Source organism: Tenrec ecaudatus, chromosome 16 (genome assembly GCF_050624435.1).
Source record: "Tenrec ecaudatus isolate mTenEca1 chromosome 16, mTenEca1.hap1, whole genome shotgun sequence".
NCBI lineage: Eukaryota > Metazoa > Chordata > Mammalia > Afrosoricida > Tenrecidae > Tenrec > Tenrec ecaudatus.
The window spans coordinates 22,792,048-22,811,945 of NC_134545.1; the positions used below are offsets into that span (position 1 = coordinate 22,792,048).

The 19,898-nt window shown below is 44.5% G+C and overlaps 1 protein-coding gene across 4 annotated transcripts in view; it reads right to left on the minus strand.

The window, feature by feature from the left end:
• SLC5A1 (solute carrier family 5 member 1) overlaps positions 1-19,898 on the minus strand; it is a 65,327-nt gene that overhangs the window by 36,879 nt on the left and 8,550 nt on the right. For all 4 annotated transcript variants that reach the window (XM_075533887.1, XM_075533890.1, XM_075533889.1 and 1 more), the window contains exon 3: positions 87-191. In XM_075533887.1, coding sequence (XP_075390002.1) covers positions 87-191 — 105 coding nt within the window. The remainder of the gene's footprint in view (positions 1-86; positions 192-19,898) is intronic.

Here is a 19,898-nt window from a genome sequence, read left to right on the forward strand (position 1 = left end):
CAAGCCCATTCTGACCCAGGTTGAACTGGGCGACTACCTACGTCTCTTTTCAGCGCCCTGGACACAGTGGCTCCAATGTTACTCACGTTCCATTCGAAGCCCCCAGTGGCGATGCCTGAAGCTGCTCCTGTCCCAGCCAGTCCCACAAAGTGGCCACTTCCGATGTTACTCGCGAAGAGAGATGCTCCAATCTGGAAAAAACCAAGATTGCGTTGGGTGAGAACTCTGTGCTTGACCCCAGGGGCACAAGGTGGACCAGAGAGAAAGGAGAAATGGCTGGGAACTTGACCCGGCTGGAGACTGTCCAAGTCGCTGGTTCAGGGGGCCGAGGTGGGAGCTGCGAGGGGCAGTGGAATTTATGATGGAATCTCATCATCCGTGAACCTGCTGTGCACCCAGCCCCATGGCAAGTGGTGAAAACCCAGACAACACAGGAAACCCAGCATGCCTCCTCTGGGAAATGTCCACAAGGCTTTAGGAAAGGCTATGCCATCCATCTGCAGCTCCTCCTGTGTACTTGGCTTAGAGCCTGGCTCAGTACAAGGCTCTCAGGAAAATGTGCACGATTCTGTTGGAAAAGCATCCTTTGAAAGGAAGGCCCAAGGGCTCCTGTTAAGAGTGATGGGGAAGCATATGACCCCTTCAGGACCAGTGGTGTACGTGGCGATACTGGGAGGGTGGGTTGGAAAGGGGGAACTGATTACAAGGATCTACATGTGGCCTCCTCCCTAGGGGACGGACAACAGAAAAGTGGGTGAAGGGAGACATCGGACAGGGCAAGATATGACAAAATAATTTATAGATTCTCAAGAGTTCATGAGGGGAGGAAAGTGGGGGGGGATGAGCTGATGTCAGGGGCTTAAATGGAGAGCAAATGTTTTGAGAATGATGAGGGCAATGAATGTACAGATATTCTTTACACAATTGATGTATGATTGGATTGTGATAAGAGTTGTATGAGCCCCTAATAAAATGATTTTTTTTAAAAAGCATGATGTGGGAAATGTGGAAATGGTGTTGATCGAAACCACGATTAGCGTTACTAATGTCATAAATCATACATGTGAAGAAGGAAGAAAAGACAAATAATTGTTCATACGTATTTACCACAATCAGTAAAATTAACTGTTTTTAAAGGGAGCCCCTGGGTCTCAGTGCTCCCTTGTCAAACCAAGAGGAGTGGGGAAGCAGCATCGCCGGCGCCTGGCTGTCAGATTCTGGGATTCCAAGGTACTACCAGGTAACAGGAGACCATATTCATCATAACCACGGTAGGGCTTTAAGCAGAGGAAGGACATGGCCTAATGGGTTTTTAAAGATCCCTCTAAAGTGTGTGCAGAGTGTCATGTTGTGGAACAGAGGAGAACACAGAGCTAACAGGTGGGAGCGATTGCTGTGATTCTAGGACAGAGCTGACAGCGCCGTGGGCTGGGGTGGGAGGAGTAGAGGCAGAAACGAATGTAGAGCTGAGATGATGTCTTGGAAGTAACGTAGACCAGCTTTACTGATAGATCAATGTGATTCATTGCCTTCTAGTTGGCCCTTGACACATGGCTACCTCACACACAATAGAACGGTATGATACCTGGGCCTGCCCCATCCCCGTGATTGGTGAAGAATTGGACAATTGGCATCCATAGGGATTTTTGAAGTAGATCATTACACCTTTCTTCCCAGCACCAGTGACACCTGTTTACCATCACAGATGCATTGGCTGGACATCAAACCCACATCTCTCACACAGAAGCGGAGAATTTTACCACCAAACTGCCACTGGCCCCCCAATCAGAGAAAGAGGAGTCCAGAAGAAAATCATGCATGTAGAACTCGAGTAACTAACTGGATGGACATCATTCATTAAGATGGCGCTGGTGAAAACAGGACTAGAAAGACCCACTTCTTTTTCTTCAAAGCTTGAGGGAGATAAAAGTCACTTTTTTTTCTTTTTTAAATTAATGTATGGCAATGTTTTATATATATAAATATAATGTTTGCTATTTTTACTCTAAGCACTTCTGCGTGTGGCCTACATATCCTGACATGTATCTTTTCATCTCTCATTTGTTAAATTATTAGGCCTAATATTTTACTATTAAAGGTTTAATTATCAGTAATTTGATACATCTTAAATTCAAAAGGTGCTCTCCACTCAAATGGGAATACAGGACTTAAAGTAGGCTTAGGATTAACATCTGAAAAGAGGATAGGCTAGGGGCAAGGAGAGCTTTGGGAAGATCAGACTGTCCTGGGAGCAGGCTCATTCATTTCTGTATGGAGTGCCACTGTTCTTCCAGCTAATTAAGCTTCATCCTAGACGTCTTCCATCCTCTCTATGGAGTGCACTCAGTAATTTACCAAGTCCCTGATTCTGCCTCCACACTGGCATAGACACCCAGCTCTCCAGAGACCCCTTGTCATTATCTCCAGCAGAACTGTGGAAATAGCTTCTAATTGACCTACTCCCTCTTCCTCCTAAGAACCCTCCTACACCCACATGCCCAACGAATTCTGAAAGGACAACCCGAATCACGTCCTTTCCCTATTCAGAGATCCACCGAGACCCTGCAAATGGGGCCCGCCAGGTGATGTTCCTAATAGCTTCAGTCTCAAAGACTTCAGAATTCAGCAAGAATTCAAAGTCAAGTCCCCCTCCAATGAGAAGACAACATAGGCTTAAGAGTTAGAGTTTAGATGATTTTGTCACCTCTACTTACTCCCTTAGCAGTCATGAAAACTTTGAGTCATGGTTTGGTTTCCTGATAAAGTGATGAAATTATTCATCAATAATGACTGGCACTCAGCTCGCCCTTAATCAGTATCTTTTATTTCCTCTCTCCTCCCAAGAGAGCGCCTGTGCACCTTAAAAAACACTGCACAAGATCAGCCTTGCCCTCCAACAGAGGGCACTGGAAAGTAGAGTACTGCAAGTAGAGTTACGTAAAATGTTGACATATTCTCATTTATTTTCCCCTTTGACCCACCCATGTTTATTGTGTACCAGTTTCCATTATTTTCTGCTTTTGTTTGGATTGGGTTTTCTCTTTTTAACTTTGTGGTCACTGTTGAAGTGTTTGATGATTTTACTCTTTAAAAAATCGTTTTACTGGCATGTACGTCACATACCATTCAATTCAATCGCTCAAGCACATCAAGTAGATTTGGGCAGTCGTCACCACAACCAACTTCAGAACATTGTCTTCTCACACTCATTGTTAGTTCTCTAGTTTCCCCACCCTCCCCTGCCATGTCCCTATTCAGTGACTATTTCTGTAGGTCTACCGATCATGGATTTAAAAAAATCATTTTATTGGGGGCTCGTACAACTCTGATCACAATCCATACATCCCTCCATTGTGTCAGGCACATTTGTACATTTGCTGCCATCATCATTCTCAAAACATTTCTTTCTACTTGAGCCCTTGGTATCAGCTCCTCATTTTTCTTCTTCCTCCTCGCCCACCTCCCTCACAAACCCTTGATAATTTATAAATTATTATTATTTTGTCATGTCTTACACTGTCCAATGTCTCCCTTCACCCTTATATAGAAACTCGTACAAAACACATGCATACAAAGTCAGACAGACGAACAGCAAATAAACAAAACCAACACAGCTACTGGACAAAACAGAAAAACCTTAACTCAGAGAAGGCAGACAATAGTCAAAATATTAAATATTAAAAACTGAAACTAGTTTAAAATGGGTGAAAAGGGAGATCAAATGATAAAGTATTACATTGTATAAATTTTTAAAAAACATTTTTTAAAAGTATTACATTGTAACCTAACTGCATCTGCTACAATCAACGTAACCCTGCTCCCTGTCTAATACCAAGGCTCCTCACTGCTTCGACTACGGTTAGAATGGATTCCCTGGGGACTTATCCATGTGGGAACCCTGTGATTCCATTTGGGGCTTCCACTGTCATCCCTAGTCTTCTACAAATTGAGCATTCACAACTTAAGCTCGGATACCATTCCCTCCTTCAGAAACCGGTTTTATGATTTACAATCCTTGGATCACACAGGCTGCTGTGCTTCTTCCGTGTGGACTTAGCTTACGCCTCACTGGCACAGCTGCTTGTTTGGAGACAAGCTTTTACTCTTTCTGACAGCTGAACACTATCTGTTTTGCTCACCACGCTTTGCTAAAACACCTGTATCTTCAGTGATCACTTCATGAGGGAGAGTACTGAGTAGGGCCATGTCATAAAATTAGGGATAGAATTCAGTACAAGCCTACACTACATGCTTTTCTTTTTATGAAATCCAAGATAGGGATATCTATAGAGACAGTAACTAGATTAATATTACCTTAGGCTTATGTCAGGGGAGGTTGGGGAGTAATGAGGAGCTAGTGATAATAGGTATTAGAATAAAGAGAATATTATAAAGTTGATTGAGGTAAAGATTGCACAACTCTTTTTAATCTATTTAAACTGTTGAACTGTACAGTACATAAATTATATGTCAATAAAACTGTTTAAAAGCAAAACAATTTTTTAAAACAATGAATAATAAACAATTCACAAAGACTCCATTGGCCACCTTTTCGTTATTCCCTACATCCACCTGCCAGGTTTTCCCACTGCTCCTCCCTGCTCAGAAGCCTATTAACAATGCTTCCTTGACCCTGATTTCCCAAACACTCTCTCTCTTCACCCCACCCTCATGCTCATGCCCCTATGGGAACCATGCTTCACCTGGGGAGGGACCCAATGACATGAACCAACTTGTCCTCTATAATTTTCTCCCACATTCATTCTGCATTCAGGCATTCAGCCTTCTCCTAAAACTGTCCCAGATTGACCTTGCTCTGACTAATTTCTTGCTAAGCCTTCCTCATCTTCTAATGGGGCTCAAGAGGCTGTTTGTTATAAGTACTTAGATATTTTTGCTGCCACTGGGTAAATTCTAGGCTCTAGAAATTCCACTGAGTAAACACTAGGCTCTCGAAATGAGCTCCCTGTAACAATGCTATTCATCCTGTTCTATGGGCCAGGAATCTCATCTTCACGTTAAAAAACAACAACAAAAACTCCTCACTGCCATTGAGTTCATTCAGACTCATAGCCCCCTATAGCATAGGGCACAGCTGGCCCTGTGGATTTATGAGACTGTGACTCTTTACAGGAATAGAAAGCCTGTCTTTCTTCCTCAGACTGGTGCTTTTGAACTGCTGACCTTGAAGTCTGAAGCTCGACCTATCGCCCACTATCCACCAAAGGTTTGAACACTGGACTCTGGGGGTGGCTGTACCTGACATGCCCACCAGGGCTCCTAAAGTCTTTAATAGAAGGTGATGATTCTGGAGCTGTCTCCAATTCTTTCAAAAAGGCTAGGAGATGCGAACCAAGCATGCGGGTGAATTAGGTCCTGGCTGTAGAAAAGCCATGGAAATGCAGTGGAATGTAAGTTCAGGTGCAACAGGAACTAGAAAGCAGATCATCTGATGTCAGCTCTGGAATTACTTTGGAAATGATGATGTCCATGTTGTCATTTTCAGATGGAAAAAGAAAACAAGTACAATCCAGAGGGGACGGGGGCAGTTATTCCATGGACACACTCATTTTATCTGGATGTTATCCACAGCCTAAGAGAAGTATGGCAGCACAGGCATACCCAGGGCCCAGGAATGACGACTTGCCCGAGGTAATGTCCTAGCATCACCTCTCCACTCTTGAAGGGCGTGCTTGAGGCCTCTCCTGGGAGATCCTGCACAGGCTTTTCAAACGTTAGCATGTATCAGAATATACAGTTAAAATGCAGGATGGTAAATCTTCAGGCAAAAATAAAAATATCTGTTCAGTATAAGCATGTCCCAAATTCAAGGTCCTTTGTTGACCTACAGGATTGCTTGTGACATAGAGGGTTATGAGTTGGCTCGCTAACCACAGTCAGCAGTTTGAACGCACTAGCTGATCCTCAGGAGAAAGATGAGGCATTCTAGTCCCTGAAAGATGTACAGCCTCGGAAACCCACGGGGACAGGTCATTCTGTTCTGCGGGGTTGATGTGAGGCAGAATCAACTGAATGGCAATGAGTTTGGTTTGCGTTTGGAGCTCGACTACTAACCGAGAAGATAACAGTTACTGCCACCGAGTCAGTTCTGGTTCACAGCAACTCTATAGGGCGCTGAGACGATAAGTCGCCCCTTTAGGTTTCTGAGATGAAATCTATTTTTTAATCATTTTATTGGGGGCTCATACAACTCTTATCGCCATCCATCCATCCATTGCATCAAGCACATTTGTACATCTGTTGCCATCATCATTCTCAAAACATTTGCTTTCTACTTGAGCCCTTGGTATCAGCTCCTCATTTTCTCCCTCCCTCCCCTACCCACTCTCCCTTGATAATTTATCAATTATTATTATTTTTTATGTCTTATACTGACCAATGTCTCCCTTCACCCACTTTTCTATTGTATAGATATCATTGTGATCTGTTCCCCCTTTCTCCCCCTGACTTTTCCCTTACCCTCCTGGCATCCCTACTCTCCTTGTTGGTCCTGCAAAATCTTTATGGCAGTAGAAAGTCTCATCACTGGCAGAACAGCCAGTGATTTCAAATTGCCAGCCTTACGGTTAGCAGCCCCATGCATAATCTACTGCGCCACCAGAGAAGAAACAGTCTGGTGATCAGCTTCCAGTAAGATTACAACCTATAAAGTTGTATCACTTTACCAAATAAATACAATTTTATTGTGATATATATGAATAAATGCATTTTTCACATGCCCAATTGACATTAATGACATTCCTCCGATTCTCCCATCACACTCAATCTGTTTCTATGTTTCTCCAGTACCCTCAACAATGGTACTCTTCTTCCCCTCCCACCTTCCCCCCACTGTTCCCGGTATTCATTAATAAACTCTGATCTTGTAAAATAATAATAAAGAAGCCTATCAATGGTTTCTCTGAGTCAGAAATGAAGTTCCAAACTAACAAAAACAGCTGAACCAAACTTCGTGCCATTGAGTCGATTCTGATTCATGGAGACCCTTTGGAACCAAGCAGAACTGCCCCAAGACTGTCACTCTTTATGGGAATAGAAAGCCTCATCTTTCTCCCGAAGAACAGCTGGTGGTTTTGAACAGCTGGTCTTTTGGTTAGCAGCCCAGTGTGTAACAACTAGGCCACCAGTTCTCCTCAACAACAGCGATAACCTGTTTTGGTTCCTGTATAGAACATAACTTGGTAAGCGCCCTCGATAAAATGTTTTTTTTAAGAACATAACTTATACACAAAAAGTATTTGTTGTTGATCAGAAATTCTCATTTAACTAGGTATCCTGTCTTTCTTCTCTTTGCTACATCAGGCAATGCTAATTAGCATTACCTGGGAGGCTTGTTAAGAGTTAAGCTGCTTAGCCCTCTTCTATCTTCAGCCTCCTGCTGCAGAACCTGGATCTTGTGCCAGGGATCCTGGCCATGGTGCCCTCCCGACTTCTGTTCACCCGCTAGTTCCTACCTTTCCTCCACAAAATGTAGCAGCTGTTTCTCTCATTCACTGTAGCTTATGAGATGTTCACAATACTCCCGTGAGGTGCGTATTGTTTTAACAGTTTGGTTGCGTATTGTTTTAACAGTTTGGCTCAAGCATATGAAAAAGAGTTGTACAATCAACCCCACAATCAATTTCAAACGTTTACTTCTTTTTTGTACTTATTGTTTGTGTTAGTCTGGGTACATTGGAGAAACAAATCCACCGAAACTCATGTTTTAAGAGAGAGTTTTCTATAAAGGTTAAGTGCACATCAAGAAAACATCCCAACCGAGTGCTGCCCAAGCCCACAAGTCCATCATTAACCCATTAGCCCATATGTCCAACACCAATCCCCAAAGTCCTCCTCCATCTCACGAGAAAGACACAATGATGCCGACCACAGGAGGAAAGCTGAGTCAGTGAACCTGTAAGCATCTCAGCACTGGGAAGGGTCTCCACATGGCTGCTCCAGCACCCAGAAATGCATCGGGGTAGGTCCATGTGACTTCTCCTCAGGTACGTCTTGCAGCAAGTGAGCCTTGTCAGTTGAAGCAGGGAACTGGCTAAGGTAGCTGCACCTTCGTTTGACCATCAGAAAGCAAGAGACCTGAGAACTAGAAAGGCAAGGCTCACCGAGCCATTTATCTCTCCACCCTTCAATTAACCCCACATGTGTTTATCAGCCAGGTTGGCACAATAAATTAACTACCTCATTGTGATTTGCTCCCTATTTCCCCCCCCCCCCACCTCCCCTGTCATACCCCCAAGAAACTATCCATGCAGTCTCTGTTCCTATAACTTTACCCACCCTGGATTTCACATACAGAAAAATATAGGGGAAAATACAGAAAATAACAAATCTGCACTCTACATGACAGCAAGGCGATTCACAACCCTGGTCTGTGGTCAGAGGGGATTCACCTGAAGCTCAACTCGTGCGTGGATCTTGTGAAAGGACTTGGGGCTTCCACTGGCATCCCTGTGAACTGGGTGTTCACAATTTAAGCTTTGATGCCATTCCCTCCTTTAGGATCGCGTTTTATTATTTATAGTCCTTGGATCACAAGGCTGGTGTCCTTCTCCCATGTGGGTTTAGTTGACACTTCACTTAGATGACTGCTTGTTTGAAGACAAGCCGCTAAGACCGCAGACGCTAGTTTCTTCACCACATCTAGTTCCTTCATCATGCTTTGCTCGAGCACCCATATCTCAGGTGATCTCTTCATGAAGGCAAGCATCAAGCAGGGCCATGTCATAAGAACTGATTTTTCTTAGTGTGTGACTAGAATTAAGTGTGCCTTCAAAATCCATTAATATATCTGATATGTATCATTCTTACATTCATCTTACATATGAGAAGACAGAAGTTCAGAGGAGCGAAATGACTTTTCAGAGGTCCCCAAACTGAATGTAACTGAAGTCCCTGGGGGAGATGGAACATCGGACATAGCCATATGCGGCAGTTACATAATTGCCTGTCAACTTGAGCAAAGGGGAGAAGTCTAGCCTGTCAATCAGGTCATAGCCAATCATGTTTCTGGGTGGGCATGGCCTTCTCCTGAGGATTCTGGGAAATCCTGTCTTCCTCCCTGGAAGCAGGACACACACTCTTTCTCTCTGCAAGACGGTCCTGTTGATAAGACACATGGAGCTGCTACACTGATGGAGCCAGAGCCCTTGAGCTGGAGGAGCCACGTGGGAGATCCAAGCCAGCACTGAGATTCTTCTACCTCCAACTGGGTCCACAAGACTTTCCACCCACTGACCTGTAATCTTCCTGCATTCAACATCATTGCATGTTTTGTGTGAGTCTGAAGAGGAATTTATAAACTGGTATCAGACATATGGGCTAATGTCAGACTTATGGACTTTATCTGGACTGGGCTGGGATGTTTTCTTAATATACAATTACTCTTTGATAAAAAGCTCCTTCTTATACACACATGAGTGTCTATGAATTTGTTTCTCTAGGCAACCCAGACTAAGAGGCAATCCTAACTCTGCCATTATCTTATACGAACTTGAGCAACCTGTGGGGATAATTAACCCTCACCTAAGCTGTAATTAGCATTGAGGATTCAATCAAGTAAATAAAATAACAACTCTTCAAGACCCCAAAAGCCAAACTCACTGCCATTGAGCCAATTCTGACTCATAGAAACTCTAGAGGACAAAGTAGAACTGCCCTTGTGGTGTTCGAAAGCTGTAAATCTTTATGGGAGCAGAAAGGCTCATCTTTCTCCCACGGGGCAGTTGGTGGGTTCACACTGCTGACTATGCTGTTAGTAGCGCAACCTGTGACCCACGACACCAGAAGCTTCCAGTTTTTAAAGGTCCAGAGCTAAGCTTGAGAGTCTGCTGTGTGCCAGAACACTGTGCTTGGGTCCTCCCAAGCTCAAGTGCAGTAGCTTATCAAGGGTCATGCAGCTAATAAGAGACAGAGCCTGGATCCAATCCAAGCAATTTTACTCAAAAGCCCAGCTCCAAATACACTAGGTCAGAAAAGTAGGACCTGCGAGCCAAATCTGGCCCACTGCCTGCTTTGGTAAATAAAACTTTATTGGAACACAGAAACGCCCATTGATATATTGGCTATGACTGCTTTCTCAATACAATGACAAGTTGAGCAGCCCTCTACAGAAAGTGTTTGCCAACTCTTTTCCTAAACCACTGTGAGAAACTTTTCTCTGAGGATCTTGTACCAGTAAAGGACGGAAGGATCAGTGACTGTTGAGAAATGCCCAACGAGCCCATCGGTGAGAGGCGCTCTCTGATGATGCACTGGCATGCCCACATCCATTTTTTTCTGTGCCCCTTCCCTCCTCTGGGTCAGAAAAATCTTGGCATCTCAGTCCTGGAAGGGCCTGTGAGATTCCAATCTCACATGATGGAGAAGATTCTCCAAGACTCAAACAAAAAAACACAAAACACCTCACTGCCGTCAAGTCGATCTGATTCCGCGACCCTATAGTACAAGGTAGAACTGCCCATGAACTGTAGCTGTGGACCAGAGTCTATGGAAAACCTCATCTTTCTCCCACAGAGCAGCTGGTGGTTTCAAACTGCTGACCTTACAGTTAGCAGCCCAACGTGCAATCCACCACACCACCCAGGCTCCTCTAAGACATTAATCATTTACTCTATTTCACAGGGCTGGGACAAACCAAATCCTTTGACTCTTTGTCAGGTTCCCACTTTCCAACCTTTGGAATACTTACTTCTGAGCTACAGGCCCTTGACAAGGGGTTGGTTCAGTCAGTTGTACTGAGCTGTTCCCAGGGAGCCAGTTAATGGTCCAAGAAGGTGGGGCTAAGCTCTCCTTCAAAATATTAGTTTTCCACTGGGCTGTGTTCCCAGGGCCCTACCTCTCTGAGTAATCTTAACAGGCATTAGCCAAGACGTAGGGAATTTTCCCCTCAAAGCCCAGCCCCAGAGCTTCCTTGCCTTCCTGCATTCAAATCTCCCACATCCTCCCACATAATCTGTGCAACACAGCACACTGACAGGTGTTAGCTCACGGTGCCACAGAAAAAGGAAATCTCGGGTCACCAACCAGGCTGCAATTACGTAAGGAGTTTCAATGGGTTTGTGTTACTCAGTTTGCTGGGCTTGCCCCAAGCATGACTCTGGCTCCTGGGGCCCTGTGTAAACTGACTCTTCTTGTAACGCATCCTTGATCCTTGTATTTTAGCCCAAAGTGTCCCTCACTACTATCCCAAACTATTTTTCTCTCCTCTCTCAACTTCATTGGTTTTTTTTTTCTTTTCAGAAAAGAGGTCTCTTTTTCTTGAAGCTCACCTCTCACTGGCCATTCCGGCTTCTTTAGGACCCCCCTAGGCCCCGGGAGTGCTGCCCAACAGGCCCCTCCCCTGACTTGTTTGGGGACTTGACCTTATGATCCCTTCCTCATTTCCTCCTCAGTCGCTGCCCGCTGCCTTAGGCATACAAGTCTAGGCTCAGCTTAAGTCCGCCCTTCTTATACGTAAGCAAAATGAGGCAAATACACACAACGGCGTTTTACTCTGTCATAAGAGAAAAAAATGATGCATGCTACAATGTGGGTGAACCTCAAAACATTGTGCTGAATGAAATATGTCAGCCACAAAAGGATAAATATTGTATGATCCTCATTTACATAAGACATCTAAAGCAGACAAAGGCCTGGAGCCTAAAGTTTTTTGGTTGTCAGGGCCAGTAGAAGACAAAGGGGGACTCGTTTTCAAGGCAGGAGAAGGGTGCACTGAGCTTCTAATAAGAGTGATGGAAAATATGGACATGGACACAACTGATGGATGCAAAACATGATGAAAATAGTTAATGTGCCTGATTTATACATGTAAAAATGTCCACATAGCATATTTTCTACTACATATGTTGTTGTTAGATACCAATGAATTGATATCAACTTATAGCAACCTAAGGTACAACACAATAAAACACTGCATCCTCATCATTTTAGCTAGGGTTGAGTCCATTGCTGCAGTTCCTGTGTCAGTCCATCTCGTTAAGGGTCTCCTCCTTTTTGATGACCAGTGACTGACGTCTCTGGATAACATGTCCAAAATAACATGAGACAGATCTCACCACCCGGTCTTCTAAGGAGCATTCCACCTGTATGTCTTCCATTTCTGGAAGTCTATGGTATATTTAATATTCTTCACCAACACCAAAATTCAAAGGCCTCCAATCACAAAAGGACAAGCACAACATGAGTCTCTGGAGGTAACCGGAAGCCGCACAGTAGGGATAGAAGAAAAGCCACTCAGGGCGCACAGTGCGGGTGGCGGTGCAGGCAATCGAGTGGGGGACAGGCCAAAGCCAAGGATGTTCATGTCATTCCAAAACAAAGACGGGGAAGGGGTGGGGGGGTAAATAAACAAATAAAATAGGGAGATGATGGCACTAGGGGAGTCGGGCACTAACCCACCCGAGGGGTGGGGGTGTTGTTTATGTCTCCACAGATATGGGAGTGCAGACCCCCCCACCATGGCACACCAAACCTTGAAGGCAACATAACCACATGGAGCACCTCATGAACAGAGAGGTCTACAGGATCGGCCCCAATCAGAGCCAAACTGGCCCCATCTGCCTAAAAGTACCGTATATACTCATGGATAAGCCGAGTTTTTCCATACATTTTTATGCAGTTTTGTGGTAAAATTAGGCGCCTCTGCTGATATCCGGGTCAGCTTATACTCGAGTATATATGATATGCGCTTCAGAGGACAATGCTAAACCTACAGGTTGGGGAGAGGGGTCATCCTGCCATGCCCGTACAGAAGCAAACCAAAGAGGAAAAAGAAAGAGAGAGACTAGACCCCATCCTGACACATCAAGCCCTGAGGATGACGACCCTGCAAGGAGCTGCTAAGGCACAGAGAGGACTGTAGGGCTGTCAATAGCTCAAGCCACGATGTCCCCTCCCTGGAGCATACTGTGACAGAGGACAATACTGGGGACACATGGCAGGGAGTGAGTCAGGTCTGACCACCCTCACAGTGGGATGAACCCAAAAGGAACATAGCAGATCAGCAACAGGAGCAAAGCAAAGTCACAAAGACTCTGAGGAGACTTCAGGCTAGGGCAGTTCCTGGAACCCCCTAGGACAGCTGGGGAGATTGTCATAAGGTCAGTGGACAGACCACCTGGAATTATGCATGCTTTTCATTTGGGAGGTTTTGTCTTGCTAGTTTTTTTCTCTTTTTATGCAATTTTATGTTTCTTTGTTTTGTCTCTGTTATTGTTGTTTTGCCTACCTGTGTAAGATCGGCATGGGAAGCAAGCCCAGGAAGAAAGCCACAGAACCGACGGTTCCTGAGGGACTTGTGGGGAAGAGGTGGGGAAAAGAAGTGGTGAGCAAACAATGCCATAGACAGGGGAACAACTGGGGAATTAAAAGAAACAACAAGGAGGACAGCGATCCCGGTGGTGTTAGAGCAACAACAATCTAGCTGAGAGGAATTACAAAGAAGCAGAAGAAGGCCAAGTATGGAGCAGGAGTAAGGTAAAAGGAAACAGAGGAAAGACTTAGAAAGGAAAGCAATGGACAGAGTTATAAACATATTTGTGCACTTGTGTAAACATATTAATTCATTCAAATAGAAGTATTGGCCCATGTACCTATATTTATATGGCAATACATTGAGGAAGTGGGTGGACTTTGACATCTGCTCAAGCCCTCCCTCAATACAAGAACACCTTGTTCTAACAGCCTGGATGTCTGTGATGTCTGTGATGTCGGGATGTCACCCTCCCGACACAAGATCACTGAAGACAAAGAGAGTGCATAAGCAATTGTGATGAAGAAAGCTGATGGTGCCCAGCTATCAAAAGATACAGCATCTAGGGTCTTAAAAGTTTAAAGCTAACCAAGTGGCCATCTAGAAGAGAAGCAACAAGCCCACATAAAAAAAGTACACCAGCCAGTGTGATCATGAGATGTCAACAGAATCAGGTAATGGCACCAGAAGACCCAAAACAAACAAACAAAAAACCATATTGCTGAGAACAAGGGGGTTCAGAGCAGAGGCCCAAAACCCATCTGTAGACAATAGGACATCCCCTCACAGTAGAGTCACAAGGGAGGGATGAGTCAGCCAGAGCACAGGATAGTACCTAGCTCTTTAAGGCTTCCTCAGCCCCAAATATCATAACCCCAGGCCTGCCTTTCAGTTTTGGCAGGACGGGAGCATGTACACTGGAACAGATAAGAGCTCATGACACACGGAATCTAGGTCCAATAAATCGCCCAGGAACAGAAATGGAAGTACTGATATCAGGAGGGTAAGGGGAAGCTGGGGGGAGGAGGATAAGAAGGGAGATCAATTGCAATGATCGACACACAACCCTCCCCCACTTGGGGGATGATCAGCAGAAATGTAGGTGAAGGGAGACAGTGGTCGGCGTAAGATAGGAAAACAATAATAATTTATAATTTATTAAGGTGTCACAAGGAGTCAGGGGGGGCAGTAAGGGAAAAAAGAGGAGCTGATACCAAGGACTCCACTACAAAGTAAATGTTTAGGACATGATGATGGTGACATATGTGGTAAATGTGCTTGATACAATTCATGTATGGAATATTATAAGAGCTGTAAACCCCACCCCCATAATTTTTTTGTTAATTCAAAGGCAACCTTTTATTTTTCAGTCTTTCTTATTCACTGTTCAGCTTTTGCGTGCTTATGAGGTTACTAGAAATGCTATGACTTAGATTCGGCTCACCTTAATACCACTTCAAAGAGGTAATTTGCAGCCAATTTTCTGTTTGATTTCTTAACTGCTGCCTTCATGGGTATTGGTTGTGGATCCCAGTCAAATGAAATCCTAGACCACTTCCATCTTTTCTCAGTTCGTCATGTCAGGCAGAAACAGGAGTAAGCAGGGCAGGAGGACGAGGGGATAGAGCTGGTAAAAACACACCAAGGATGCTACGGGAGGCCAGACTCCCTTTCCTCCCACCCTGCCCCCACCCTCCCTGGGGTGGCCTTCAGGCCCAGGTGCAGAAGACTAACTGTTACAGATAATTTTGAAGGCTGCTGCTTAGCTTCAGACCTGCAGATAATAAAGTTGCAGTGAAAAATCCCCCAGCTTCTCTCTCCCCCCAGGACCCAGGCTATAAAACTCTCCACCTCTCACCTGGACAGTGTGACTTTGTGGGGCCCCAATTGGAGGGCCGTGCTCCTCACCCAGGCGCTCAGGATGCTCCCGTCCCTTTTCTCTGCTCTCCCTTCCCTCCTGGCAGCTCTGAAATAAACCCTTGAAACTGTTTCTACCTTTGCCTTCTTTCCATCGCCAAATCAACCTCGCACATCAGATGTTGCTTATCGGTCTAGTTGTGAATAATTTTGCTCTCTTTATCTTGATCATCTATAAATCAGTCCTAGAAAATTTCACATGAGGGGATGTAATTTAATCTTGACTACATAGGCAATAGAAGGGGGGGGGGAACCGTCTGAAAATAGAATGGCTTATCAGAACTAGGAAGGAAGGAGACTGGATGCAGACTGAAGCCAGGTAGCATTTCAGAGGCTTGCGGAAGGAGAGCTCAAGCCCTTGTTGGAGCCGAGCAACATACTTCTTTCACAATAGTCCATGTCAGCTGCAAGGTCCAGTTCCGCTCTTTAATTCAGGAAGTCTCAAGTCCAATGGCATTTCATACCAGGCGTGGCACTGACATCTGTAGGGTGGCATTGTCCAGCATCATTTCCTACAATGATGGACATGTTCTAGATCTGTGCTGTCTGATATGGAGGCCACTAACCATGGGTGGCTATCAAACACTTGGAACTTGGCTAACGCAACTGAGAAAGTGAATTTTTCGTTTTATTCTATTGTCAAAGCCAGTGAGATGAGTGGCTACCATGTTGGATTGTACCACTTCACAGGGACTACACAGTCTTATCTTGACTGTTGAGCTCAGAGCTGCCTCGTCCATATCAACTTTCAGGGATGCGCCAGCAGGCCTTGGCATGGAACAAGAAGGAAGTGTGTATGCATTTACACACGAGAGGTCAGAAGAGACCCCCAGGAGGGGACTCCACAAAAGTCAGCACCGGTCTAGCGTTCTTGTTCACCTTAAGAATCAAACAGAAATGACTGCCTGGATAACCCAAGCAATTATGAAAATGCTAGTTATTAAAATCCATCCTAAAATAGCTGGTTAAAAGGCAGTTGTAGAACATAACCCAATTTCTCTCTGTGCTACATTTACCACGATGGTGATAGCCTACTTTCTTGCTTTTCTTCCTCCAGCCAACTCATGTGTCCCTCCCTTCTCTGCGACTATGCTTCATTACCCTATCTTTTGCCAACCAGTACTACCTGTACTTTAAATTCAAGGAATTGCCTAACCTGCCAAGTTAGTCAACCAGTTGTTTCAGTCAGAATCGAGTTAAAAAAGATCACTGAGCTGTTAGTGGTGATCTTTTTTGGCCCCTTCACTTTTCAGTGTGAACTCGGTGAAGGTTTCCAGAGTATGTGAGTTGCTCTTCAATTCAGACACATTTTGTTTCATGTCATTGATTGTAATCCCACAATGGAATTTTGATTATCCCACACCCTCCTTTTCTATTTCTCCTGCTTCCCTAACTCTTCTGTACCTTTTCTTTGGATAAAGTCTGCACTTTTAATATAAAATGTTTGTTATTCTAAGGTGTACATTCCTCGTTAGTGTGATAGATAGATAGATAGATAGATAGATAGATAGATAGATAGATAGATAAATAGATAGATAGATAGATAGCATTCAGCTGAAAATTGAAGTTCATTTTTAGACCTGAAGGGTGACTATGGGCCATCTTCTCAGTGGTTGCATCAATCTCTATCCAACAGCCTTGCTTTTCTGTGATTTTGAGATTTGTTCTATATTTTTTCACCCATTGTATCTATCATCTCATATGATCCCTTTCACAGTATTTGGAACACCATCCAGTTCTTCTGGTTGTGGGAACTGATGATCGTGCTGGACTAAGTGTTTCCATGTGCCTTTCTATGTTCATTACTCTTCCTTTCCTCCAGACAAAGAGAAAACAGTGGTGGCATTTTCCCTGGCTGCACACGAGCTTTGAAGACCCCACTCACTCACCAAATTAAAGATAGAGAGCGTTGCCTTTGTGGACCACCCAGAGACTCAGATCTCTCTAGGTCAGTGGTTCTCAACCTGTGGGTCAAGACCCCTTTGGGGGTCAAATGACCCTTTCACAGGGATCACCTAGGACAATATTCCCAATGGTCTTAGGAACTGAGACACCTCTCCTTTCTCCGTCTCCAGGTGCATCTGCCCACATGCAGATATGCCCACACATGGCGTCACCACAACATGAGGAACTGTATTAAAGGTTGGCGGCATTAGGAAGGTTGAGAACCACTGAGCTAGGTGTTTGCTTATTTCAAGCAAATTTTCATAACTCTGCCCCCTGTATCTTCCCCCACACTCGTGGATAGACTTGCAGCAACGGTAAATATCCATGTACAATTATCCTCGATCAAACCAGTTCATGGGAATGCTCTCACTCTCCCACCCACATAGATTCCACTTGCTTCTTTATCCCTGCGTCTACTTCCCTGGCTCCATCTTTTTATTTTTTTATGACTTCTTTCTTATTATCTATTGGTTTCCCCTTCACCCAAGTTAGCATACGCCTACCCTCTAGTCAGTATCCTACCTTCCTCCCCGATCCCTGGTGACCATCAAAGAACGTTTCTTTTCGTCTGAAAATCTTTTCATAACTGTCTTTAAGCAATTGGTCTCCTACAATATTGATCTTTTTGTGATTGACTAATTTAACTCAGCACAGCATTCTCCAGGTTCACCCATGGTCAACAGGGATTTGGTTGGTTTTTTTCGTGGTAGCTGTTGTTTTTCAGATCCGTTATTCTTTAACATCGAGCATTCTGTTGTATGTACTATTATTTGTTCGTGTGTTATTTCTCCATTATTCCACTGATGGGCATTTGGGTTGTTCCTGTCTGGTAGCTACAGTGACTCTTGCTGCAGTGAGCCTGGGTCTACATGGATATCTATTGGTGCCACTGATCTTATTTCTTTTTTATTTGTTATCACCATTATCATTATTGGGTGTGCTATTGGGCATAGAGCAAAAGGAAAGAGAACCTGCGGCTACAGGAACCTCGCAGTCCCTTCTCTCTGAGTCACATGGTGACACCACTGTGTCAATCCACACAGATCTTACTTCTCAAGGGGATTTACAGGATTTCTGGGTCGTATGGTATTTCCATTTCCAAATTTTTGAGAAAGTGCCATATCATTTTGCACAGTGTTCATGCCATTTTACAGCTTTACCAATGGCGTAAGGCGTGTGAGTGTTCTAGTCTCCCTACATTTTCCCCAGCATTTGTTTTTTTCTGTATTTTAGAACTTTGCTTTTAATGCTGGGGTGAGATAATAGCTTTTTGTTGTTCTGATTTGCATCCCTCAAGTGGCTAATGAAGGTGGGCATTTCTTCATGTGTTCACTGGCTGCCTGAAGGTCATCTTTGGTGTAGTGTCTGTTCATGTCCTCTCACCATTAAAAAAAAAAAGCGGATTTTTTTTGTGTGGACATTTTCAAGTTGAGGTGTTGAAATTTTTTTCCCAATCTGGGGCTCTCTTTCTACTCATTTGGCAAAACCTGTCGATGTACAAAAGAGTTCAGGGTCTAATTTTCAGAAAGACCCAGTCTTTGACTGGGAAAGTGTCCAGCTACATACAAGAAGCAAGGGAAAAATAGCTCTTACATCTACAAAACACAAAGTGCACCAAACAATTAGAGAAACTCATCCCAAGGAAAATTGTAACTAGAAACCGTAGAGGACTTCTTGTCCATCTATTCAGGGAGAGTCTCCCAAGGGGGCAAACGGTTAGAGGCTGGAAGCTCTAGGGGCCCAGTTCTACTCTGACGCCCAGTCGGGTCTCCCTCAGTCAAACTCAACTCCACAAAAATGGGTTATTTTCCTGTGTCTGCGGCACTGCATTGGATGGACAGAGAAGGTCCCTCCTTCGTGGGGTTTAAAAGCCAGGCAAAGGATTGGATTTTAAGACATGACCAAACAATAATGATTTATAAATTATCAAGGGTTCATGAGGGAGGGAGGTGAGAGGGAGGGGGGAAATGAGGAGCTGATACCAAGGGCTCAAGTAGAAAGAACATGTTTTGAAAATGATGATGGCGGCAAATGTACAAATGTGCTTGACACAATGGATGGATGGATGGATGGATGGATGGATGGATGGATGGATGGATGGATGGATGGATGGATTGTGATAAGAGCTGTATGAGTCCCCCATAAAATGGGTTTTTTTTAAAGCACAATAAAGGAAACTTTACAGAGCCCAAATAAATGACATAAATACATGTGTTGATTTTTCCCCCACATGTGTTATCTCCACTTCTCCTAAGATCCCTGTTGTCATTGTTGGTGTTGGTGGTCATGGACTCACGGTGACCCCATGCACACAGAGTGGAACTGCTCCGGGGGTGGGGGTGGGGGGTTAAGGCTGTGATCTTAGGGAAGCAGATTGTGAACTGTGCCTTCCAAGGTCCCCCTGGGTGGGTTTGAATCACCAGCCTTTCAGCCAGTAGCCAAGAGCTTACCCATTTGTCCCACCCAGTAATTCCTCATCAGAACGCTGGAAGACGACAGCCACCACCCTCACTGCACAGACACAGAAGTAGAAGCAGAGCCAGATTTGCCCAGGATCACCTGAGTCTCAGATTTTCCCAGGATCACCTGAGTCTCAGATTTGCCCAGGATCACCTCTCAGATTTGCCCAGGATCACCTGAGTCTCAGATTTGCCCAGGATCATCTGAGTCTCAGATTTGCCCAGGATCACCTGAGTCTACACACTCTCGGCTTCTCCACCGTGACTGCCTTGTGTAACCTTTTTCTTCTGTTTATTCCTGAAAG